The 26675-nt window shown below is 39.3% G+C and overlaps 1 protein-coding gene across 2 annotated transcripts; it reads left to right on the forward strand.

Annotated features, from left to right (window-relative positions):
- The first annotated feature begins 7221 nt into the window (after positions 1-7221).
- On the forward strand, positions 7222-25129 carry LOC306639204 (membrane-spanning 4-domains subfamily A member 4A-like). Of its 2 annotated transcripts, XM_079102604.1 has the most exons (7): positions 7224-7432; positions 9354-9510; positions 11542-11670; positions 15574-15630; positions 18783-18941; positions 22034-22135; positions 24048-25120. In XM_079102604.1, the coding sequence occupies exons 2-7, from the start codon at positions 9370-9372 to the stop codon at positions 24111-24113; spliced, it is 654 nt and encodes a 217-aa protein (XP_078958730.1). In that variant the 5' UTR covers positions 7224-7432; positions 9354-9369; the 3' UTR covers positions 24114-25120. The 2 variants fall into 2 exon arrangements, with proteins under 2 accessions (XP_078958731.1, XP_078958730.1); XM_079102605.1 differs by lacking the exon at positions 15574-15630 and having other exon boundaries at positions 7222-7432; positions 24048-25129.
- The last annotated feature ends 1546 nt before the right edge of the window (positions 25130-26675 follow it).

The following is a 26675-nucleotide window of genomic DNA, read 5'->3' on the forward strand; positions in this document are numbered from 1 at the left end:
GGTTTTCTGTTTTTTCTACTTATGATCATCTGCCACTGTCTTTTAACAACAGAATCCAATAAAAATGACTAAGTAAATAAAGGATAGCTGTTGTTTTAAAATGAGAAAATACTCACCTTTTCTGCTTATCTGTTCTGTCTCTTTGGCCATGACTCTCCTGCCTGGTCCTTGTCTTCCCTGTGCTCTTGGGTCCTGACACAGGGTGACACAGACACATAGTGTGAGACATGGTGTGGCTGTCACATTCCAACAGCATTGACTCAAATCTCCAGTAAAATCATACATGTTGCCCTGTTTGTAAGTGCAATTCCAAAGATTCCGGAGACTCTAACAGAGAGTCGGACACCATCCAACCTTGTACCATCTGCAGAGGTTTAAGGCACTGGAAATCCTCTGCATGATCCTCAACTACTGTTGCCAGGATTTTGTATTATCGTGATCAACAAACCCATACTCAGTGCAGTTACGTGCTGTAGGCACTAGGTTAGGATGTGTCAGATAGAAAGAAAGGAAGAGAAAGGAAGGAAGGAAGGAAGGAAGGAAGGAAGGAAGGAAGGAAGGAAGGAAGGAAGGAAGGAAGGAAGGAAGGAAGGAAGGAAGAGAGGGAGGGAGGGAGGGAGGGAGGGAGGGAGGGAGGGAAGGAAGGAGAGGGAGAGAGAGAGAAAGAAGGAAGGAAGAAATGAAGAAAGGATGAAAGATAAATAGATTCTACACGTAGCCTAAGAATTAAAATGTTCACCTCCCTCTTTTTACAAAGGCTCTTTTCATAAAAAGCCAAGTCTACTACAAAGAGATTCTAAGACCAAGTTCTGAACCATGAAGACTTACCAACCACCCCTCAGTTTCAGAAATAATGCTAATTACTAAAGAGAAGAAGTTGAGAAAAAGATACATAAAACAGAAACAGCAGTATAGGCAAAACAGGTTTTGTAACTCAGAGTTAGCCTATAATTTGCCTCTGGGGAGAGGACAGTCAAAGATGGCATTGATCTAGTGGAACGAAAGACTTCAGATGATGTGCCCTACGCTAACTCATGTACCGCTCTCATGGATAACGTGTTCAGGTCTGGAACGCTGTCTGTTATGCCTGGGAAGAAACTGACAAAAAAATTGGAGAGTCGCCCTGTCGAGTCAGAAAATTCAGGACAGATAAAGCCTAGATCAACCTCGATTCCCAAAATGATCAAACCTCTATTTAAAGTGAATGTGAAATGGCACTGGTGACTTCATTTAATGATTTTTATTCTAGTCTTACTTAAGGTTAATAAAAAAGAAGAAGAAGAAGAGAATTGGAGGAGTGAGTTCGGTTCACAACAGGGAGCAGCGTTTTGACCGCCACTCAGCCCCATCCACTAGGTCCTTGATGAAAATAAATGACTATGGGATATTAAATGGTTTATAAGATATTTTCAATGTCAGACACTTCAGTAAAGCAGACTTTGCAAATGAGCGGACTTCTTATGATGTTGGTTACATCAGGAAAATATTCAATGCCATGAGCTCATTTCATTTGCGTGAGTATTGTAAGAACAGGAAGGACCGCAGGTGACAGTCTGTGTGTGAAAGCAGTTAAGAGGCTGCATGTTACCTAGAGATAGCAATGTGGGAAACCCAGGGGGGCGTCTCACGTCACAGACGTATGTCCATCAGCTATGGATGACAGCAAGCAGTGCCAGTAACCAGACTACTCTTCCCAGTCCTCTACTTTTTCTCTCCCACCTGGCTTTGTTTGGCAGAGGATTTTGATTGTGACATTTCGCTGCTGTCCCTCTGTATTCAGCTGTAACCCAGGCTGCTGCCACATGATCTCAGTAAGTTCCTCCGGTCTAGATGGCTTAGAATACTCCGTGACGTTTTCACTGTCACCTCCTCATGTTTTATGTAAGAGACAAAGAAGGTTAAAACGCTGTTTCATGTACCCTTGGAGTGGAAACCCCTAGTGTTCACTTTTGTGTCTTGGAGTAACGCCCATAAGATTAGGTTCGATTCAGGATGCTTGATGAGCGGGTATAAACTTTTAATTAAAGAGACATCACTAGATCCCAGGAAGAACACGAGGAGACCTAAGGCCATCGGCAGCTGAGATCCTAGGTGTTGGAATTGTTTTCTCTAAGTCCAAGGTAGGGTACAATTTAGCAGAGACTATAGAGCGTGTCAAGTTCTCCTTGGGTCTGGAGGATATCATTTCAGAATCACAGAGAAATAGCAGATCACTTCTATGCTTGGAATTTACTGTCATGTGTTTGGAAACATTGTGTAATATTTTTCTATTGTTGTTTTTCAAGTAATAGAAATTGGAGAAAAAAAAATCTTATATTTGTGAAATAAATCAAACAACCCAACCTACTGTCACTAAATCAACATTTTCTATGAACTAATGAAGCTTTTATTTCTAAGTTGAAATGTTCCCCTAAATAAAGTGATTCCTTATCATGTTCTATGAGGACGTGTGGATTAGAAGGACTTAATATTGGTTCTTAGAATGAGAAAAGGGTGCATACTCAAAACTGTGGGTGTTTGAGTGGTTGAATAAATGACTCTGTTGGCATTGAAAATGTGACCCCATCACAGAAATCCATTGACAAGAAACACAGTAGAAAAAGATGTTCGCAAGGTGATGCACCCTTACCTCTTCATACAGCAGGGACTCTGTCTTGTTGAGCAAATCCTCTGCAATCTACACCCAATCCCCAAGATCTGGGGTACCCAGCAGAGACACATAGGGTCTACAGCATGTTGCTGCAAGGGACTTGGAAAGGTTCTGAAATTGACTTTGGGCATGATGCTCCCTGGCGTGGAGCAGAAACCTCGTTAAGAAGGAATGACATCGTGGACAGAGGCGTGTATCTCTCTTGTTCCTTCTCCTGGCTGGCTATTCCTTTGGGTTGTAATAGGACAAGGTCAGTCCATGCCAGAGCCCGAGGCAAATACAAGTGTTCTTAGATTTGTCTCATAGGTGAAAACTGTGGGAGAAATTAATTTTAATGCAGACATTTATTATGAGAATAATTGTTTGAGAAGTCCATCAATATTTATAAACATTTCTTTTCCAGGAAACAGTAATTATAAGATGTCCCTGTTGCAGGTTTGCTATAATTTAAAACATATAGAACCCTATTTGTGTCCTTATATAGTCTCAGACACATAATCATGTTCATAAGTTACAAAAGCCCCACTTTACCTTACATTCACGTTTTTTCCCAGAAGATGCAACACAGAGTATTTTTTCAGAAGTACCCAATGAAGTCTAGCTTGTTTTCTTCATGCTATCTTACCTAAATTTATTATCCAATAATTATTTTTAAAATTGTGTATCAATATAGCAATTTTGATTTAAGGAAAGAGTGACACAATTCAGAGTTATTCTCTCTATAGTTTCATTATTTGTTTTTTGAAGAAAGATTTGTCATTGACAGACACTCCATTTCAAAGAGGTTCTTTATAAATCTGAAGTCAGTGAAAGAAAAATTTTAAAATATGAACTTTACTCTCATAAAGTGTGAGTCCAAAGAGAATATACATATATATTTGTGTATATATATGTATACACATATCTCCAAATATGAATTGATAATGAGAACAAATCTAGGAATTAGAAGATTTATAAATATTAAACTAGATAGTAAAGGTAATTTAGAAATAATGATGATGTCATGAAAAAAATTTTAAGGAAAAAATACATGCATTCTTTCTGATCAAACAGAGATTCCCTTTGGAACTGAAACATGCTGGTTTTGAGGAGGGGAAACCAGAGGTTAGAAATATCCACTGACAACAAGGACAAGAATAAGGTCATGATATCATGGGTCAATTATATGAGACATTATTAGTCTTGAAGCAGAAATGCTTCTATTCCTAGAAACCTTTGTACAAATTTATCACCTACATACTTCTTAATATGCTCACAGTTCTTTTATCTCCCACTCATTCTTCTCCCTGAAAATGACAATAAATTATTAATAAATGCCTTTAATAAATAAATGGCTTCATTTCTGTAAAAGAAGAACATCTTTTACAGTTTTTAATGCAGGCTGAAAAATATTTCTCTTTCCGATGTTTCAATATATATTTGCGTCATAAATTCTATATGCTATGATCCTGGAAATTTTTTTAAAAATGCAATTTATAAGTGAAGGGGAGCTATCCTTCCATGGGTACTTCAAGTTTCCTATAAATATTCTTTGAAAAGACAGTGCATACCAGAAGTATGCCATCATATGAAGATAGGAGATACTATTGCATATTCATTCTCAGGATGGCCCATGTTTTCAAGTAAAGAAGACATTTGCTATCAACAGAGAAGGATGGCACTCCCAGCACAAACTTTGCTTGCAATTTCCATTAATGGATCATGAGTGTAGATAGGTAAGGATCCGGCTCAGGCAAATGTGGCTCTGAACCACATACAAACTTTGCCAGTCAGACACACAGACTCTGGGATTTTGTGCAGGTGTCTATAGGCCCCGTGCAGTTAGTCAAGTAAAAGCCTGTGGGAAGGGCTACATAAGTAATCTGGAGTTATTCAGATAGGAAAGAGAAGGTCCTAACCCAGGTGCACGTGTCTTGAAGTCAGGTTGAGAATTGCCAACTGCTTCACTGGAAAAAACATCTCACCTTTACCCTAGTATTCCTGACCCACGGAAAGCACTCAGTTCACCTCTTTGTTTTTTTTTTTTTTTTTGTTTGTTTTGTTTTGTTTTGTTTTTTGTCTAAATGAACAAAACAAATAAGTTTCATTTACAAACGGATTCTTAAGTTGTGATGGACATGTATATTTTTGTTTTGTCTCAGGGTTAGGCACCTTTCTTTCTTTTTTTTTTTTTAATTTTATTGTAAACAAATGGGATACATGTTGTTTCTCTGTACGTGGCGTAAAGGCATACCATTTGTGTAATCATAAATTTACATAGAGTAATGTTGTTTGATTCATTCTGTTATTTTTTCCCTTCCCCCCACCCCTCCCACCCCTCTTTTCCCTCTATACAGTCCTTACTTACTCCATACTTGCCCCCCTCCCTAACCCTAACTCTAACCCTAACACTAACCCTTCCCTCCCCCCATTATGTGTCATCATCCACTTATTAGCGATATCATTCGTCCTTTGGCTTTTTGAGATTGGCTTATCTCACTTAGCATGATATTCTCCAATTTCATCCATTTGCCTGCAAATGCCATAATTTTATCATTCTTTATGGCTGAGTAATATTCCATTGTATATATATACCACAGTTTCTTTATCTATTCATCAATTGAAGGGCATCTAGGTTGGTTCCACAGTCTGGCTATTGTGAATTGAGCAGCTATGAACATTGATGTGGCTGTATCTCTGTAGTATGCTGATTTTAAGTCCTTTGGGTATAGGCCAAGGAGTGGGATAGCTGGGTCAAATGGAGGGTCCATTCCAAGTTTTCTAAGGAATCTCCACACTGCTTTCCAGAGTGGCTGCACTAATTTGCAGCCCCACCAGCAATGTATGAGTGTACCTTTCTCCCCACATCCCCGCCAACACCTATTGTTGCTCGTATTCTTGATAATCGCCATTCTAATTGGGGTGAGATGGAATCTTAGGGTGGTTTTGATTTGCATTTCTCTTATTACTAGAGATGTTGAACATTTTTCCATATGTTTGTTGACTGCTTGTAGATCTTCTTCTGTGAAGTGTCTATTCATTTCCTTAGCCCATTTGTCAACTGGATTATTTGAATTCTTGGAGTAGAGTTTTTTGAGTTCTTTATAGATTCTGGAGATTAGTGCTCTATCTGAAGTATGATTGGCAAAGATATTCTCCCACTCTGTAGGCTCTTTCTTCGCATTGCTGATAGTTTCCTTTGCTGAGAGAAAGCTTTTTAGTTTGAATCTATCCCAGTTATTGATTCTAGCTTTTATTTCTTGTGCTATGGGAGTCCTGTTAAGGAAGTCTGATTCTAAGCCAACAAGGTGAAGATTTGGACCTACTTTTTCCTTCTATAAGATGCAGGGTCTCTGGTCTGATTTCAAGGTCCTTGATCCATTGTGAGTTGAGTTTTGTGCAGGGTGAGAGATAGGGGTTTAGTTTCATTCTGTTGCATATGGATTTCCAATTCTTCCAGCACCATTTGTTGAAGAGGCTATCTTTTCTCCATTGCATATTTTTGGCCCCTTTGTCTAGTATGAGAAAATTGTATTTATTTGGGTTTGTGTCCGTGTCCTCAAAATAGAAAGGTTAGGCACCTTTCAAAGTTGAAGAAATCACAACGTTGATCTCAATGGCCCCATGGTGACCCCATGCTCTTAGGCCATCTGTAACTGCAATTTCTCTACAACTCTGAAGGAAGAGATGATGTGTGGAGTCATATATCCCCATTGGTGCAAAATACAAAACCCTCAAATGATTGGTGGTTCTAGGAGACTAAATGATTGGCGGCTTCAAGTGGTGTGACGCGCTGACGCGCTGATTGGATAGGTGCTCAATAAAAGAAGAAGAAGCTTCTACAATAAATGAGTCAGCAGCTACAAGCTCGCCTGCTCTTACCTGGCTCCCGTTGTCTGGGTGGTTATTGACACTGCGCCCTTCAGCCCCGTCACACGAGCCCCCGTGGTAAGCAATAATGATGACTATCATTTCTCATCATTCTATTTTCTCTAATAAAATCTTAAGAAAAAATGAACACGATTTTGCTTTCCTCCTCCACGAATAGTAAGCATTGTCTTCATTTTGCAGATGAGAACTCTTAGTAGGTTCAGGAAAATAGCAAGGTCATGCAATATCAGGTGGTTCTTAGGAAGGCGTTGTATTAATTATTGCTCTGTGACCAACTTGTCACTGTTTTATGGACCTGAATGACAAATCTCCCACAGTGGAATTTCTTATAGATTATAAATCTAACTTATGTATAAAATAAGTTATCTAGGAAGATAAAGTTAACCCAGAAATGTATACAATTGAGAAAAATGGGCTTTCCAAAAAGGTTCTAACTGCATCTCAGTTAGTTTTGTATATATTTTAGGCAGTCCTCCCATTTCTGTAACAAAATACCTGAGATAATCAACTTAAACGAAGGAAAGGTATATTTTGGCTCAAAGGTTTCAGAAGTTTCAGTCCATGGTCAGTTGGTGAGGCAGACAATTCAGCAAATTTCACATAACAGAGGCACACACCCTTCTACAGATCACAAATCAGTTTGCATTTCTGACATGAAAAAGGAACTAAGCACAGAGACTTAGATTGGATCCCCAACACTGAAGGGAAGAAAAAAAAAAGGAACTAGTAGTGTTTCTTAGAAATTCACAGCACAGCCTTTAGGATTTAGAAAAGCCACCAGAGAAAGAATGAAGATCCAAACTGAGTGAAGTGTGGTACCAGGAAGGTGGTTCCATCTGCACAAGGAACTAAGGTGCCTTCCCAGAGCCCAGGGCCCCGGCAGCCACAGCAGACTCTACGAACTAGAAGAAGGTAGATCAGGGACACCCTTCCTTGGCTTTTGGGCTGATGAATTTTCAGTTTCTGGTTCCAGAATTCCTGGGTACAGGAGGGTTAAAAATCAGGCCAATTCTCATGGCGCAAGTTGGCATTCTGGATTGGGTGGGTTGGATGCCTCGTTAAATGAGAAGCAGACTTTGCCGTACAGGTTGGGGGAAAGGCAAGGCCGAAGGCTTCCTCAAGGCCAAAGCTGGATGTTTTGTGAGGTTGTGGAAAGTTGTTTAAGTTTCTTTTGTTCTCCAAATCCATGGCCATTGGAAAACCATAAGTATTATTTTAAACTTTTGGCTAATTATTTCATGTGCTCCCAACATCCCTTCATCTATGTCCTTTCTGCTCTGTCTCTGAATTGTTGTTTTTATAATTGGACAGTTAAGAAAAGGTCTGCCACATGCAGATCTGGGGGAGGTAGTTCAGGGTGAAGTCAGAGTTCCCAGTTCATGTACTTACCCTGGTCCTGTGACAGAGTGTGGCCCATCGTGACTCCCCAACAGTTTGTGGCAATATTCATGGGACACCCAACCCACAAACTGAAGCTGCTTGGGAGGATCTGCTAAAAGAAGACACTTGAAGATTCTCAGCATTGTGGAGATCAGAAAGAAACTTGGCGGAAAGAGGTCCCAATGCACTCTCCTCTGATGAGGGATAAGAAACCCAGAGGAGGGAAATATTTGACCCAGAACAATGATCTTTGTTTGTGATGATGCAACCAAATGATCTTCTTTTGTGGGATTGCTCCCTTCTTTCTGGACTCCAGTGTATTACCAAACAGATTGCTGTCAGCAAATGTGGTTGGGTTTGATTTCTCCTTTCTTCCTGCTTTCTGTGGTTCTTGGAATTGTATTTGTCCAGGGTAGTTCCAGCTATTAACTGATGCATTCAGCTTTATAAATAATACTTTATGTTTTATACCTCTCTGGCCATGTGTCCAGTTGCTTTGAAACTCTCTCTCTCTAATTACCCACAAATTAATCCTCATACAATTTTCATTAATAATTATTCCTCCTGATTTATAGGGATCTTAGTTGTTTCTCAGTTTTGTTTTTTTAAATGAATTTCTAATTCTTTCTCCAAATAGTTATTTGAAATTTTCTACAAGAAAAGAGAAGAAACACTGATTTGTTTTGTTTTGTTTGGATTTTTTTGGTTACTTCTAATTACTGTCTTTAACTATTTTAAACTCATTCACATTATGCTTTCCTTATTTATTACTATTTCTATGTTAATTTTTATAGTATTTTTATTTATGATGTATTTTTTATACTTTCCTTGTATTGCTTTCCATAAATTTGAGTGTATGTTACTAAAACTAATGCTTTAAATTATTAAATTCTCATATTTTATTGTTACCTGCATATTTCTCAATAACTGATCTTCTTCCTACAGATTTTCATCAATTTCTTTTGAGATACTAATGGAGTTCTCTTTATCTGTCAATGATAAATTTAGGTCAATAATCCTTTCCATCTAAATCTGGATTAGTTACCTGAATGTAGCATGTGTAGCTATTACAACATCTTTTTCATGCTGTGCTCCCAATAGGGAAAAAATATCTTCAAACTTAATTCTTTCATGGGGTCTCAGTGAAGCAGAAGCAGAAGAACCAACTGTGCCTTGAAGATCTCAGTAAGCTTCAACTCCCTCAACATTTGAAGACATTATGCAACTGAATACAGGTCTCTCTCTCTCTCTCTCTCTCTCTCTGTCTCTCTCTCCCCTCACCTCCCCTCCTTAATGTGTTGCTTCTTCCACTTCCCTGCTTCAAACAGCTATCATCTATAATGGGACCATAGTCCTAGTCCAGATTTGCCCATAGGAAGGAAGTTGCCTCACAGGGGCATGTCCCTCTCTTGTCACATCCAGGTCCTCATCTAAAGTGCATTTCTTATTCTAGCACTGCTTCTGCTGCCATGACAACCATGCAAGGACCAGAACAGACCACCCTGCGGGCTGGTCCTACTGTGCAACTGGAACAGTCAACCGTTCTCCGCTCCCACCTGTGGAAAGGGATGCCAGAGAAGTTCTTGAAGGGGGAACCCAAAGTCCTTGGGGTAAGTCAGCTGTGGATCTGAGAGAAGACCAGTGGTATAGACTCACACATGACCAGCCCAATGCCAAACACTCTGTTTCACTAGCCTGGTAACACATCAGCCAGACCTAGAACCATTGGTGCTTGCTCTTGATTGTCAGTTCAGCTGCATCTGAAGTATGGTGGCTACAGACCCATTGCAGGTTGTGGGTCATCCAGGGGAGTTATATTTCACCCCAGGGGAAGAACTGCCGAAGAAAAGCCTCTGTGTGCTTGCTGAGGTCCCCACCATAGGCCTATCTGGTAGCAGATGGACCTTATTGTCCCTATATCTGTCTCTCTGATTCTTTTCTTATCCTGCTCCTCAGAGAAAAAAAAAAATCTATCCTCCAAGCCCTCGGATCTGGAATCTTAACTGGATATGCCTAAAAGAAATGGAGCGTTAAAGAACAACAGATTAGGGCAGATGAAAGGACATTGAGATTGGCGGTTGTCTCTACTCCCAACTTCAAGCCACTGGGAAAAATGTCATTGTGGACAGTGCGGATTTTTTTTTTTTTTTTAATTCCACTATTTTATTCTTTTGTTTGGAAAATCCAGGGGGATTTGGTGAAATATGCTATATGTTAACCTACCCTAGGGTTAATCTTTAACATCTTAATATATATTTTTAAATGGACTTTTGAAGAGCAGTTTTAAGTTCACAGCAAAGTTGAAAGGAAGGTACGTACATATCCTCCCCTACATGTGCATCGCTTCCCCTTAATTAACCTCCCTCATGCGGGGGGCATTTGTTACAATTGATGAACCTACATGGACTTGTCATTATTAGTAAAAGTTCCTAATTTACGTTGGGTTTAATTCTGTGCATCGTGCATTTGGTCACTTTGGACAAACAGACGGTAACGTGTAGCCACCTCTAGAGTATTCGACAAGCTGGTTCCACTGCCTAAGAACTCCTCTGCGCTCTACTGTTCTTCCTTTCCTTCCCGCAACCCTTAGCAACCGTAGACCTTTTACTTTCCCCACGATTGTTTTTCCAGAGTTACACATTTGAACTTACACAGCGAGTTGTCCTTGATGAGTTTTGGCATATTGTGTGTTCAAACATGATTGCGTGCACCTGGGTCATCAGACGTGTGGACATGGCTTGTTCACACCGTCCTTTAGTCTCTTTGAATGTCCCTTGGTATCTACCGTAGGGCTGCCCCTTCACTTCTGATACCAGTACTTTATGTCTTGTCTTGTTTTCCCCTCAGTTTGCCTGGCTAAATGCTTATTGATTTCATTTGTCTTTTAAAAATATCTTTTGATTTCATTGATTTTCATTTGAGTTCCTGTTTTCTTTTCCATTGACCTCTGATCTAATTTTTTTTTATTATTTTTTCTTCTGTTCACTTTGGAATTAGTTTGTTCTTCCCTTTCCTACTTTCCTACAGTGAAAGCTTAGATGATTGATTTTAAATCTCTTCTTCTATAAATTTCCCTCTAAGCACTATTTTGGCTGCATCCCAGAAATTGTGATAAATTATTTTCATTTTTGGGGGGTCCTTTCTAATGCGTGGGGGTAATTGTGTTCCAACTTCCCTGGTTTTAGAACCCTGAGTTCACACACGTTCTCGGTCCCAATAGAGGGCCGTATTCACTTTTCATTTTTTCTTCCCCTCTGTATACTCTCCTTTCTTCAGGTTACTTCTCCTTGCTAGAGTAATTGCTCCCAAATTCCTGGGTGACTTCGGTCTGAGTGTGTGACAAAGGAGAGCAACCCTGTGGTAGAAGTATCATCGTGGGTGTAAGAAAAACAGCTCAGGGCAGGTTCTGACATGCTTCTTCTAATCTTGAAGGTTGGCAATGTTCTTAGGGACAATTGGTGGAAAAATAGCATATCCACAGTTCTTTATGTGAAGAAAGGTAACAAGAAAATATTAAGAAGGTCACCTGGGTATATGAAAAGGCAGAGAAAGAGGGTGACTTAGTGGTTGGAGAGGGGGTGTCAGAGGCAACATTTTTATGGTGAATAATCAGTTTTTGCCTTTTGTTTTATCATTTCTAGACTGTGCAGATTCTGATTGCCCTGATGAACCTCAGCCTGGGAATAATAATGATAAGTGTACTAGTTTCGTTTTATGAACCACATCCCTATTCATTTAACATAGGATACCCAGTGTGGGGGTCGGTGATGGTGAGTACTTTCTGATACAATTGGAGATAATGTCATTGTTAATATTGGTTAATACTGTTAATATCCTGAGTTCTGGAATCCTATCTGAACTCTAACCTGTATCTCTTTAATTGTTTTTTGTTTGTTTGTTTGATTGATTGTTTTGGTGGGGGCTGGGGAATGCTGGGGATTTAACACAGGGTTACTTGACCACTGAGCTACATCCCCAGCCCTTTTGATTGATTGATTGATTGATTGAGATAGGGTCTCACTAAGTTGCTTAGGGCCTCACTAAATTGCTGAGACTGGACTTGAACTTGTGATCCTCCTATCTCAGCTTCCTGAGACACTGGGATTACAAGCATGTACCATTCAGCTCAGCTATCTCTTTAATTTTTTTACAGTACTGAGGATCGAACCTAGGGTCTTGCGCATGCTAGGCAAGTGCTCTGTCACAGACTACCTTCCCAACCTTGCATTTCTTTAAGTTTGAGAAAGGTATCTAAAAGTTTTTTTTTTTTTTTAAGCTCAGTTTTCTCATATTTAAAATGGTAATGATAATGTAAAACTCAGGAAGGTAGGCAGATTAAATGTTCTATAAACATGAACTAGGATATATAACAGAAGCAAGTAGCCAAAGACCAATCCAGAACAAGGACTGCAGTGGCCTGTCATTTCCAGGGTTAGTTAATTTATCAGCGCAAGGACTTCATCAAGGATTGTTGGCAGAATGTATCGAACTTGAAATTGCTTGTTCATAAATATTTGATATATCTGTTCTCAAGTGAATTATGGGTAAGAATAATGGACTTGCCATTATTGACTTGAACTAATCAAGATTCACCTCTGTGTCTGGGAAGGGTTCACACTTCCTTGAAATTCATGAGAAACTGAGCAAAATAAGGGACTTTTTTCAAGGAAGAAAAGGACACTTGCCTGATGTGTAGGCCTTGGACTGTGTCCCACCCATTGACTGTCAAATCTTAGCAGATAGTTGTCTTAGCAAATAGAATAGCGGTTACATAAACTTTTGTTTCCTATGTTTAGTAACATGTATAAGTAAAACGGAATGAAACTAGGATTTTAAAATGTCTTAAAAAGTTTCTCCAAGATAAAACAAAGGAATTATTCCTAAACATTGAAGGTGAAAACTGAGTATAAAATACCAAGTCTTATCTACTGAGGAGAGAAAAATAAAATGTACAGACCAGATCCATGTTAGAATAAGGGAAACCATTTGAATGTGGTGGGGTCTCCTCTTTCCTGTAAATCTGGGAAGGAGAGAGTCTAGAGTTTTATTATTGCCTGGTTCCTGTGCTCCCTGTTCAGCTGCCAGCAGGCATGCAAAATCTGAAGAAGTGTAAGAGCTGATCTACTTCTGGGGTATTGCACACACTAAACATCAAATACTACTAAGGCCAATATGGACTTTTCATTAAAATCTTACCATGATCTGGCTGCCCTGCTTCATGTTCTATATGTGTAATTCCATCTGAAACCATCACTATGAACTTCTGAGGGAGGATTTTCAGTAACCTCATTGTAAGGATGAAGAAACTGGAAGGTGGAGAGGTTAAGTAACGTGCCCAAGATCACGCTACGATTTAGTCCAGGAATCGGGCCGCAGTCGAGCCAGTGCAATCTCGTGATTCCTCACATCTAACCCCGCTAGTGTTCTGACTCCTTTTGCATTTCCTTTTCAAGCCCATTGTGGTCACCAGTCTATGTAGTTTAATCCACCCACATTTGGAGCAGGTGCAGGAGCTGTGTTGGTCCTTTGAGGCATCACTGGAGTGTTGTAGCTGCAGCCCACCCCCTGGAGTATTGTAGGTGCACCCCGCCCACTGGAGTGTTGTAGGTGCACCCTGCCCACTAGAGTATTGTACCCCAGTAGATGAGCTTTTGCTTAGTTGGCTGTTTGTTTGTTGCTGCCACCTCCATTACTTTTTCGATTTTATTTTCAGACTCCACCTGTACAGCACCTCCTTTACAAGTACCAATACTAAGAACCGATTATAAGTATTTCTCATTTTGACCTCTTTAGTTACCAGTACACCTACATGTCCTTTCCTAGAATTCCATAACCGTAAGACTATGTCCACATTGACCTGTTCAGTGTTCTTTTGCTTCTTTTGGAATATCATAGTTTTATTCATATGCATTTTCACATTCACTGTTAAGATCTTTCCCAGGAGATACCATTGAACATATGGTACGTGTGTATATACAGGTCATCCCTCAATATCCATAAGAGAAGGGATCCAGGACTCCAATAGATACTGAAAGAGAATCTGGGACTGCTCAAGTTTCTTAAGTCAACCCTCAGCCCTCCTTATCTGTGGATGTGAGCCTGTGGATAGGGAGGGCCAGCTGTGTATATTTTTGGTATGGTAAATGATATGCTTCTGTACAATCCTAGCTTCAAAAACACCAACACAAATACTAATTATGTGTAAATATTATTTTCTAAGTAAAATGCTTCTCCTGTGCCATGCTAAATATTTTTATCCTTTATAGTAGCCCTTAATTGTGAAACTTGGATGTTTGCAGTTCAACCAATATTCCTAAGTAATACTAATTGAACTGTTTGTTCCAAATATTTTCTTTTATAATTATTTCAGTTAATATATTCAGAGTAATATTGCATAATAGTCCATATCCTCATCTTGATTTTGACTTTAATGTGATGGCCCTAGTGTTTCCCTATTAAACATGAAAAAGCTTTTAGACCTCCAGAGATGTTCTGTCATGTTATGGAAAATACAATTCTTTATATTTCACAAATGATATTTATTAACAACAATGTTGAATTGTATTAAATGTCTTATCAATATTGCAATTGCAAATAGCAATTATAAAGTTAATTTTCTCCTTAAATTCATTAAAGCCATAAATTATAGTAATATTTTAATATTAAAAATGCCTGTACGTTTGAAAAAAGAATCACACATATTCATGCTTTATTTCATGTAATAAAACAGCTGATTCTTTGAGCTACTTTATGACCCAGGGTGATTAAGTTTACACGAACCATTCTGTCTTGGTATTAGAAGTTTTGTTGAAGAGGTTAATCAAACTATTTCACTGGGCCTATCAATTTTGGTATTAATATGAAATTTTTGAGACATCTAAAATCAAACTTGAAAAGTAAATACAGACACAAACTCCTGACAGTTGAAACAAAAGACTCAGTTGACTTCAGCCACTCCAGCTAAATGGAAGATAATTGCCCAACTGATAGAATCAGATGAACTAGTATATTCTAGTCATCATCTAATAAGGAATCTGAACTTTTCTTTGTTATTAACTTATTTACAACTTTTAACAGATATTTCAAATTAGAATAGTTTTCCATTTCTTTTTGTTTGTAATATTTAATTTTGGTACCATAGTAGGGTTACTTCATATCTGGGATTTGGAAGCTTTATTTTTCAATGCTCCCAAGCAGTTATAATTTTTTATATTGGGGTGGGTGGTTGTGGAAGTACTAGAGATGGAACCCAGGGGTACTTACCCACTGAGCCAAATCTCCAGCCCTTCCTTATTTTTTGTTTAGAGGCAGGATCTTGCTAAGTTGCTTCGGGTCTTGCTTAGCTGCTGAGGCTGGCCTTGAATTTACAATCCTCAATTCTCAGCCTCCTGAGCCACTGGGATTACAGGCATATGCCACCAAGCCAGCTTCAAGCAGTTTTAATATCATTGCACTTAGAGATTTTTTTAAAAACTTTGTTAAATCACTGCAAGAATCCATTTGGTAGAATTCCTCTGTTGTTTCTGGGAAAAGAAACAATTATTTGTTTCTTCTACAATAATTGATCTGCTTAATATATCTAATTTATGGATACCTTTTAGTAAGTTATGATTTCATATATTTGTTTAAATTTTTCTTCCTCCTCCTCCTCCTCCTCTTCCTCTTCTTCCTAGTTTCTTATTTCAGGATCTTTTTCAATTGCAGCTGCAATCAGAACTACAAAAGGTCTGGTGAGTAGTAGTTCCTCTTTTTTTTTTTTTCCTGTTCAAAGAGGATGAATTGATCAACTTTGCACATGTCAATGGCACAAAACAGATTTTTTAAGTGTAACTTAAAAAATTACAGGCTAATTGATGTATTGTTCCCCTCCTGGGGATACCTTTTTTCCTGAGGGGGGTGAGAACACCTTAGATGTATTCTTTTATCCAATTTCAAGTATCCTCTCTGTTGATCCCGGTCACTGCCTGTGGGTCATATCTCTAGATACCTCCTGTGTGACTGGAACCTCGTGCCCCCTTGATGGTCAATTCCCCTGTTCCCTCGCCCTTTGCCCCTCATAGCTCCCGTTCCACCCTCTGCTTCTGTGAATTCAACTGTTTCTACACTCCACATTCAAGTGTTTGACTCACTGCACTTAGATAAGGGACCCCAGGTGGATTCATTAAATGGAGGGATTTCCCACACTCAGAAGCCTGAGCAGTTCTCCAGTCTACTGGCACATACATGTTGTGCCAGGGGTTCTCTAGGTGTGGGAATCACGGTTTCTTTCTCCTTCATCCCCTGACGGACACTTGGGTGGTTCCCACAGCTTGGCTCTGGTGAATGAGGCTGAGATGAGCAGGGAAGTGAGATGAGCAGCTCTCTCTGGGATGCTCTTTCACTTCCTTTGGGTGCTCTGCCCAGAGCAGTGCGCTCTGGGTCATAGGACAGTTCTACTTTTAGTTTGTTCAGGCACTTCCATGATGCTTTCCCCTAGGGCCATATCCATACATTCAGCAAAGAAAGATTTATTTTCTCTATGTCTTCACTGTCACATGTTATCTTTTTTTTTTTTTAATGACCACCATCCCAAAAGGCAGGAAGGGATGCATCATTGTGGTCTTGACTTGAATTTCACTCATGATGAGTGATGTTAAGCCCCTTATCTTGTATTTGTTGCCATTTGTGCATCTTCGTTGGAAAGAGGTCTATGCAGGTCCTTTGCCTATTTTAAAATTAGATTTTTTAAATTTGTTTTTGGCATTGATTTGTAGGAATTCCTCATATATTTTGCAAATTGACATCCTGACAGTTATACAGTTTGCACATAGCATTTACATTTATAACGCGCTAGAGAACCAAATAGGGCAATGAGGTAAGAAACAGGAAAAAGGAAGAGCAGAAAGAAAAAAGATGAAACTATAATTATGGTCGTAGCTTATTTAAATGAATCTATAGAAAAATAATGAGGATTTAAACTCAACTGCACCCATTTCTTATGGCCAAAATACAAAAGTATACACACACACACACACACACACACGCACACACACACGCATGCACACACACACATACACACGTATGCTATGAACAGCTAGATTTTTAATGTTAAAATTATAATAACAAAATGTAACCAAGCAATCAGTACTACATGTTTGTAAAAAAAAAAAAGTTTATAATGTCAATGCAGGAGCCATGTAAAACAAATGAAGGGATAAACTACGAAAATGAACAGGAAACTCAATGCTGTAATGATGTCCTTCCTCCCAAATTAATTTTTGATTTCAAAACAACCACAATGAAGTAAGTGTAGATAATTTGTTTTTTTGGCAACTAGTTACTTGGGTCTATTTTATATCAAAATCCAGAGGGAGACATATATTCTTATATAGAATTAAGACCTGAAACCATAAAACTCCTCAAAAATATATGGAAAAAGTTCCTGGACATTGGTATAATGATTATTTTGTGTTTGTGAAATCAGTAGCATAGGCAAAAATTAAAATAAAATAAAATAAAATAAAACAAACAAGTAGGATAACATCAAACCAAAAAGTTTCTTCATAGCAAAGGGGACAATAAGTAAAATGAACAGGAAACCTAAGAACTCCAAGACATTTGCAAATCAGACTTTGTTTAAAAAAATTCAGGAGAGATAATGAATTGGAGTTGTCTTCCAAAAGCTATAGTTAAATAATTGGTTGATAATCAAATTACTGAGATAAGACTAACTAGTTTGGCAGGGTGAGGGTATCTTCATGAAGATACAGAGAAGTCCTGAGAAGGAACATCAATTGGGTTCAAATCTTGAAGCTTGAGACCCGGCCCCTGAAAACAGTGGTACCAAGCATCAAAGCGACTTAATACTTATTGACTTGTTTTTAATTTTTTTTTATTTTTACAGATTGCATTTTGAGCCATTGTATACAGATGGTGTACAACTTTTCATTTCTATGGTTGTGCACCTTGTAGATTCATACCATGCGTGTAATCAGACATGTACATAGGATAACAATGTCTGTCCCATTCCACCATCTTATTGATAAGTACATTTCAAACACATCCAGAAAGTATTTTAAGTTTGCAAAAAAGAAATTCAGGATAAGATTATTATATAGAAATAAGCAAATTTAACACATAAGGTTCATGCCAACACGTCTTCCCCCCCACCAAAAAAAAAAAAAAAAAAAGAAAAAAGAAAAAAGGCAACAAGCTCAGATCTCAACAAATATTTTCCTGGGTAAAGGTCATATTTTAGTTTTTATTGCTCAAAAGATAAATAACCTTTAAGCATGATCAGTATGACCTTTCTAAACCTGGTCTTGGCCTACCTGCCTAGTGTTACCGACTACGAGTATTGAAATGTGTCTGGTGTTGTAACCTGCTAAATCTCTCACACTTTCCTGAGAAATTTTAGTTCTTGTAAAAATTCTCTGTTCTTCCATTGTGAGAAGAGAATATGGAGAAAGGAAGATAAAGCATTGTGAGAGAATGTACAAAAGGCACAGAGGCACGTCAGGCAAGCAGAATTTAGAGAATGAGAGGTCAGGTTCCTGTAGCACCTGGATGCAAGACAGGGCTTTCCAGATAAAATATAAAGATCTTTGAAATCCTTCTTAATTCAATTTGGAGTTTATGTGCACATGGGAGTCATTGGAAACTTTAACCTGGAAATGACTGGATAATATTTGTGTTTTGACAAGTGAATAAAGTTTACTATAAAGAAAGAGACATTGAAATCATGGCTACTCTTCCATTCTAGACATTATATACCCAGATACAATATCTGCTGTAATGACTATCGACATGATCAAGACAGGATGGAATGTGCTGGAAAAGAGGTAGAGGGAGACACATCTGATGACATTTTTGGATGGCTTAATTGATTTTCACTCCTTTCTAGGTCCAAGGCAGCCTAGGATTGAACATTGCCAGCTCTGTGCTAGCTGGGTCAGGGATCATGCTCAGTATAACTAGCTTGAGCATCTTGTCATTTGAATACCATCAGTGTGCCCAGGAGATGATGGAAGAGAACTGTTCCCTGATCATGTGCATTTTAACTGTGAGTGCTTCCTCTTTTCATGGGACGCTATGGTTCCAGCCAATTGGGGAGGTGGGAAGCCGCTGTCTCTGGCCAGACAACAATACACATTCTGTAATTGCTTCATCACTTTGGGAAACTGGAAGTGATGGAAAAGTAGAATGAACTTGATTTAGGAGTCAGGTGTGCATCTCATCTCTCTGGTCCTCCTTTATATAATATATAACCCAGATACTCCCAAGGTCCATTGAGTGTGACTCTTATGTGCTGAGCTTTTGCACAGTAGAGGAACCATCTCTACCATGGAGTGAAAACCATCTAACCATGGAGAGAAAAATACAGAATATTTAAACCTAAGAATCCCCAGCATGAATCCCTGATGGAGTGTTCCTCTTAGGAATAGGAGTACTTCTCAACATTTGGCAGATTGGACCATGTGTTTGGGCTGAAAACTAGGCCCTAACCCAGTTCCTGGGGAATTCATTAAAGATAATGAGTAATCTGGTGTTCATTGTTGCATGGATTTCTTATTTTAGTTGTAGCCTGTATTACAAATATGGTGGTTTAAGGCAATAGGAGCTCGTTGTTTTATATTTCTAGACGTCATGAGTTCAGAAGGGTCTCTTTAGGTTAAAATCAAAGCGTCTCCAGGGCCATTTGCTTTTGCCAAGTGTCCAGATGGAATCGGTTTCTTTCCCTTCTCTTTTAGCTTCTAGAGCCCACCAAGGCCCCTTGTTTTGTCATCCCATCTTCTTTTTTTTTTAAATTTATTCTTCTTAGTTATATATATCACAATAGAGTATATTTTGACATATTTATGCAAACATGAAATATGTCTTTTTCTAACTAGGATCTGTCTTGTTTCTGTACATGATGTGGAGATTCACTGTGATATATTCATATGTGTACATAGGAGAGTCATGTTAGATTCACTCCACTGTCTCTCCTATTTCTATCCCCCATCCCTCCCCTTCATTCCCCTTTGTCTAATCCACTGAACTTCTATTCTTCCCCTCCCCACCCCTTGTTGTGTGAGAGCATCCATATATCAGAGAGAACATTCGACCTTTGGTTTTTTGGAATTGGTTTATTTCACTTAGAATGATAGTATCCAGTTCCATCCGTTTACCAGCAAATGCCCTATTTTCATTCTTCTTTATGGATAAGTAATATTCCATTGTGTATATATACCACATTTTCTTTATCCATTCATCTATTGAAGGGCACCTAGGTTGGTTCCATAGCTTAGCTATTGTGAATTGAGCTGCTATAAACATTGATGTGGCCACATCACTAGAGTATGCTGATTTTAAGTCCTCTGAGGAGTGGAATAACTGGGTCAAATGGTGGTTCTATTTCAAGCTTTCTGAAGAATCTCCATACTGCTTTCATTAATGCTGGTTGCATCAATTTACAGTCCCACCAGCAATGTATTTGTGTACCTTTTCCCCCACATCCTTACCAACATCTATTGTTACTTGTATTCTTAATATTTGCCATTCTGACTGGAGTGAGATAAAATCTCAGTGTAATTTTAATTTGCATTTCTCTAATTTCTAGCAATGTTGAACATTTTTTCATTTATTTGTTGATGACTCATATTTCTTTTTCTGTGAAGCATCTGTTCCTTTGCCCATTTGTTGATTGGGTTATTTGGTTTTTTTGGTGTTAAGTTTTTGGTGTTCTCTGCATATCCTGGAGATTAATGCTGTATCTGAGGTGCAGATGCATTCTGTAGGCTCTCTCTTCATGCTCTCCATTGTTTCCTTTATGAAGAAGCCTTTAAGTTTAATGTCATCCCATTTATTGATTCTTGATTTTACTTCTTGAGCTTTAGGAGTCTTGTTGAGGAAGTCGGTTCCTAAACTGACATGGTAGAGAGTTGGACCTACTTTTTCTTCTATAAGATGAAGGGTCTCTGGTCTGATTCTGAGGTCCTTGATCCATTTTGAGTTAAGTTTTGTGCAGGGTGAGAGATAGGGGTTCAGTTTCATTCTGCTACATATGGATTTCCAGTTTTCCTAGCACTGTTTGTTGAAGAGGCTGTCTTTTCTCCAATGTATGTTTATGGTGCCTTTGCCTTTTATGAGATAACTATATTTATGTGGGTTTGGCACTGAGTCTTTTATTCTGTCCCATTGGTCTTCATGTCTGTTTTTGTTACTAGAGCTCTGTAGTGTAATTTAAGATCTGGTATTGTTATGGCTCCTGCTTTACTTTTCTCACTAAGGATCACTTTGGCTATTCTGGGCCTCTTATTTTTCCAAATGAATTTCATGACTGCTTTTTCTAATTCTATGAAGAAGTTCATTGGAATTTTATTATTAGGAACTGCATTAAATCTGTATAGTGCTTTTGGTACTATGGCTATTTTGAAAATATTAATTCAGTCTATCCATGAACATGGGAGAGCTTTCCATCTTCTAAGGCCTTCTTGTATTCTTTCTTTAGTGTTCTGTAGTTTTCATTGTAGACGTCTTTCACTTCTTTTGTTAGATTGCATCCATCTACCAGCAGTGCAGTATTTTAATGTGACTCTTGGACTTTGACTTTTGTGTCTTTGCTTCCTGCTTCCACTTAGCAGGATGCTGTGATTCATTTGGGTTTACTTGAACAGTGCAGGATAATCCTCCCATCTCAGCTAATGAGCAGCCTTTACTCCATCTGAAAACATAATTTCCTTTGCTGTGTAATCTGACACATCCACAGGTTCTGGAGATGAGGACCTGGACTGTTTGGCAAATTTCCACTCTGCTTATACAATTTAAGATGTGAGATTCTATTACTGTATTAACTCTATGGAATTACGAGTGTTTGAAAAAACTTTAAGATTCCCCCCACCGCCACACTTTTTCAAAGCTCTTTCATATTCTGTGTCCACAATCGCTTTGGAATGTAGAAATGAGGGGGAGAAATGATTATGTTACCAGTGGAAAAAAAGTGAGAGAATAAGTGATATACAGTATTCCAAGAATTGGTCAATGGTCATAATCAGGAGCCAGAATTCCAGACTCCTGGCCAGAGCTTTTTCTCCTTTGGCATTGTATTAATTTTAAATGTAGGAACATATTGTCTGGATTCCTCATGTTCCTTTGTTGTCCGTTTATTTTTAGGGTCTGGATGCTGTGATGTTCATTTTGAGTGTGCTGGAATTCTGCATTGCTGTGACCCTCTCTGCCTTTGGATGCAAAGTGACCTGCTGCAACCCCAACGGGGTGAGTATTGGCCTTCATGTGAAGACGTCTCCATCAGTTTTCTACTGCATGTGGCCCACTTTACAGACCTAGAGGCTTAAGACAGCACCTGCTAATTATCTCAGTTTCAAGGCTCAAGAGTCTGAACACAGTTGAGCTGGCTCCTCTGCTCAGGGTCTTACCAGGTTGCACTCCTGGAGCTGGTTGAGACTGTGGTCTCCTATGAAGTTTTCAGCCCTCTTCCATGTTCGTGTGGCATGTTTCACTCTAGAACTTACAAGGACATACTTCTCTGAGGACAGCAGGAGAGCATATCTCAAGTTCTTTCCAGCTCACTTTTTAGATCTTTTTAATTTTATTATTTTTTTGAATCATTGTACACAAATGGGGTACAGCTTTTCATTTCTCTGGTTGTACATGAGGTTCTTTCCAGTTCTTTTAAAGTACTCACATGATTAGATCAGGTTCTTCCAGAATAATGATCTAAAAGCCACACTGATCAATAACTTACTCACAGGAGTGATGCATCATATTGACAGGTCCCACCACACTCAAGAGCTGAGTCACTGAGTGTGATCTTAGAATTCTACCTATCACGATGACTGAAGAAAAACGAGGTTTCCCCATCCTTACCCTCTTAAAAGGCATCTTTTAAAGTCCAAAGAAGAGATCACTTCACAATAAGGTCCCCAGAGAATGCCGGACTTCACTCCATTACCCTATTACAAAACCTCCCTGGCCTAATGAAGAAAAATCAGACATCAGACTTCTCCATCGGATTGGGAACACCTAGTTATTGTGTTACCTGAGGCCTGCAGCAGACCCGCCAGGTTGCTAAGCGAAAAGAAGGTCAGTCGGAGAAAGGAAAGTAGGAAATGGAAGGACAAAAGACCACGAAAGAAATCCGAGGAATAGCAGAGCAGGAGTAGCCTTCAAACATTGGGAAGTCCAGAGAGGAAGTGGCTAGTAAAACTTCAGCAGCTGCTTATTAGCTTCATTACCCAAAGGCCCTGGGATAGCAAAACTCACAGAGAAATACAAAGCGATAGTCTAATGAGATTGCCTTTGTGGGTCTCACTTCTGTTCTTTTGTGCCTCTTTGCCTTCTTTTGAGGCTCCCAGGCAACCCCACAACAAAAGAGACAAACCCGCACAGAAGAGATGGGAACTAAATCACAGGAAGTCTAACAGTGTTGCATTATTAAGGTCCTAGAAGTGTGAGTTTCTCAGAAATTAACAATGATTTTGTAATTTTGTTGAACAAGGCATTTTATTCTCATTGAGAGAAGCACTTAGGCATAGAGGCAGATTTTAGGAACCTTAAAAATCTCCACATTTAAGGGCGATCCCTTCTGCTCCAGAGTAGTTCTGGCCTGTGGGAGTTGCTCCCTCTACTCTCCTCAGTGAATCCAGAAGAGTAATGGCTTCGGGGCATTCAGGGATGAGTCTCCACATCTTCCCAGTTCTGCCACCATCCCAGACAACTCCACTTCCCGCTGAGTTTGTGGAAGAATATTCCTTAGTTTGGTGATAATTCCTGCCGTCCTGGGCCAGCCTGAGTTTGGTAGGGCTTTATCTGTGGTGGCCGATCCCCATGTGGATGTGCACTGTCCTCATGGGTAACCTGGTTTGGAGGAGCAGCCCTGTGTTTCCCACAGCTCCTCTGTTCCCCTAACTCGTCAGGAATGACCATCCATGCGTAAGGTGGATCCACTCTGAGACTCAGCCCCGGCCATTGGCATCTCAGGCCCAGAGTCACCACTGGCTGAGGGTCTAGCTCTAGCAGGGTCTGAGGAATGCCTGAGAGTCCACCAGACTGCTCTGGATGGAACTCAGAGAAGAAGGAGGAGATGCTGCCGCTGATGACCTGGGGGGGGAGGGACGCCTGAGGTCGTTCTGCCCACTCACCTGTGACATTCTCTTCTATTTCACAGGTCGTGTTAGTTATGCCACCAAATCCTCAGGTGGCAGATGCTCCTGCATCTTTTAAGGAAGTTTGATGCCACCAACAAATCAAGAGAAAAATGTTCCAGAAAGATCTATTCTGACTGTAAAGCAAGAACCCCATTTGGGAAAGTCCCAGAATCCAGCTCTAGTTTCTCTTTGTTTCTGTCTCTTTCTGTTTATGAAAGTTTGGAATCATATTCCGATTCCCCCTCAGGAACTCAGCAATGCATTCCAATGGAATTTTATCAGAATACGGGAAGCTGAATAAATAAATCATGCATTCAGTGGTCAACAGAATTCGAATGTTATTTATCCATCTCCAGGACTTTGTATAAGGGCACTGACATGGCAAAGAAGCTTTGCCTGCAGAGGGACTGGAGGACATTACTGCAGGGGGCACCCTGAGGCCTTCACGCAGACTGCACATTTCTGCTCCCTTGTCCAGTGCCCTTCCTCCCATTTGCTTGACTGTTTTTATTTATTTTTTCTTAAAGCCCCCTTAGGGGACACAACTTTTATTTTTACCCCCTCTGGAAGTTGAGCTGCATGGATACCTCCCTCCTCTTGCCTTCTGCTTCTTCACTAATGCCAAGTAAAGTAACATGGAATAGTACAGTCAGTTCTTGTACGCACAAAAGCCTTTGAATATACATACACCTGGGTGAGATCCAACTTTTACATTCTCTCTGTGCCTCTCCCCTCTCAGCAGGTTTCTATTTCAAATCTCAGTCAAGTTTATATCCAGTGCTCTATACAGGGGTGTACTATATATAGAATTTCCTAAATGTTTATTAAATACATTTGCTCTATTTATTACAGAGCAAAAATAACCAGATAAAATTAGCAGCAGTACATTCATTGCTGTCGATTTTCCATGCAGGTGTGATATTACTGAAAGTATGAATGTCAGGAAATAATCATGTAAAGGATGGAATTGGAGAATATCATGCTAAGTGAAATAAGCCAATCCCCAAAAACCAGAGGCCGTATGTTTTCCCTGATAAGTGGATGATGATATATAATGGGGGTGGGGGGAGTGGAGGGTGAGAGAAGAATGGAGGAACTTTAGATTATGTAGAGGGAAATGAGAGACGGAGGGGACAGGGGTATGAAAGATGGTGGACTGAAGCACGTATCATTACCCTGTGTACATGTATGATTACACGAATGGTGTGAATCTACATCATATACAACCATAGAAATGAAAATTTGTACATTGGTGTACAATGAATCAAAATGCAATCTAAAAATAAAAAAAATAAATTTAAAAAAACTTCAAAAAAAAAAAACCAAAACAAAACAAAAAGAATATGGGCTTCTTAATTAGTCTGTCCTCGGCTTCCATCTTGAACATCCTGTCTCTCTTATTAGCTACCTGTGGTACCATGGGTATACAACCACAACTTCTGAGCTTCATTATTTCTCTTTAGTAAAAGAATAATAATATCACCCAGCTCACAGACCTGCAATAATTTGGTATAATATAGATTGAGTCACCAGTTACTCTGATTACCATATTGACCTGAAACTTAAATTTTTTACATACACATGAATATATCTGCATATACATATTATATATATATATATATATCAATCAATTCATCATTTGAATCAACACATATTTATAAAGTGTCTATGATGAAGGAGGCATTATTTTAAACACAGGAGAAAACAGTGTGAACAAACCCATCAATGTCCTTACTCGAGAGAGGTTAAACCTTTAGGGGCAGAACCTAAGTTAATATATAAAATTAATCAAAATATTTTCATATATTGCTAGGAGCTAAGTGGGAGGTAAAACAGATTAATGGACCAGAGACTGGTTGTTGCTGGTGGTGGTGAAGGTGAGTGACCTTAGAGTGAGATGGAAGGTTATTCTTGAGGAATTGATGTCATTGTGATAGGACAAAGTAGCCACTGCATTTTCTGAACGTATTTTCAAACTCATTCTACATGTTTGTGTTTCCTTTTCTGAGCTCACATAGTCACAGTGGAATCCCTCTTTCCATGAGTGTGAGCTTCTCCCTTCTTTCAGCACCAACCAATCCACTTTCACCAGCTGCAAACAAATAACTAGAAAAAGTCAATCAACTGTCCCAGCACCAGGAGTCCAATTTTCCCTGGATCTAGACAGTGGAATAATTTCACTAACCCAACTAAAGTGATGTTCTTGGGTGGCCTTGTGAAAGGAAACCTCAACTGTATGAATGACATGCTGCCAATCAAATTTAATCACACTGGTTGCTTCACCAACCAGGAAATCATTTCTTTTTCCTGTTGGGCTTGGAGCTGTGAGAATGTTATTTCTACAATTCCACAGTGCTGGGGACTCAAACCTGGGCCTCCAGCATGCGAGGCAGGCACTCTACGAGATTGGCTATGTGGCCCACTGTGCGAATATGAATCTGCTGCTCTCAGCAGACATTGTTTCTTTAAGAATCCTGTAACAAGACAATCTTCACAGAGGAGAGCAGAATTGAGAGGTCCCAAGTGAAAGATCAGACCCTAATAGTGACCTTGGAGTCTGATCCAAGGTGTACCTGGAATTTGAACAGGTCTGGTGTTTATAATATCTGAAGAAATGAAAAATAGAACCAATCAGAGAGTACACTACC

The sequence above is a fragment of the Sciurus vulgaris genome (assembly GCF_902686455.1).
Source record: "Sciurus vulgaris genome assembly, chromosome: 11".
NCBI classification, from domain to species: domain Eukaryota; kingdom Metazoa; phylum Chordata; class Mammalia; order Rodentia; family Sciuridae; genus Sciurus; species Sciurus vulgaris.

Coding starts and splice junctions, on each gene's coding strand:
- LOC306639204 (XM_079102604.1), top strand. CDS start 9,370: ATGACAACCATGCAAGGACCAGAACAGACCACCCTGCGGGCTGGTCCT. Junction 9,511..11,541: donor GGGAACCCAAAGTCCTTGGG/GTAAGTCAGCTG, acceptor TATCATTTCTAG/ACTGTGCAGATTCTGATTGC. Junction 15,631..18,782: donor TCAGAACTACAAAAGGTCTG/GTGAGTAGTAGT, acceptor ACTCCTTTCTAG/GTCCAAGGCAGCCTAGGATT.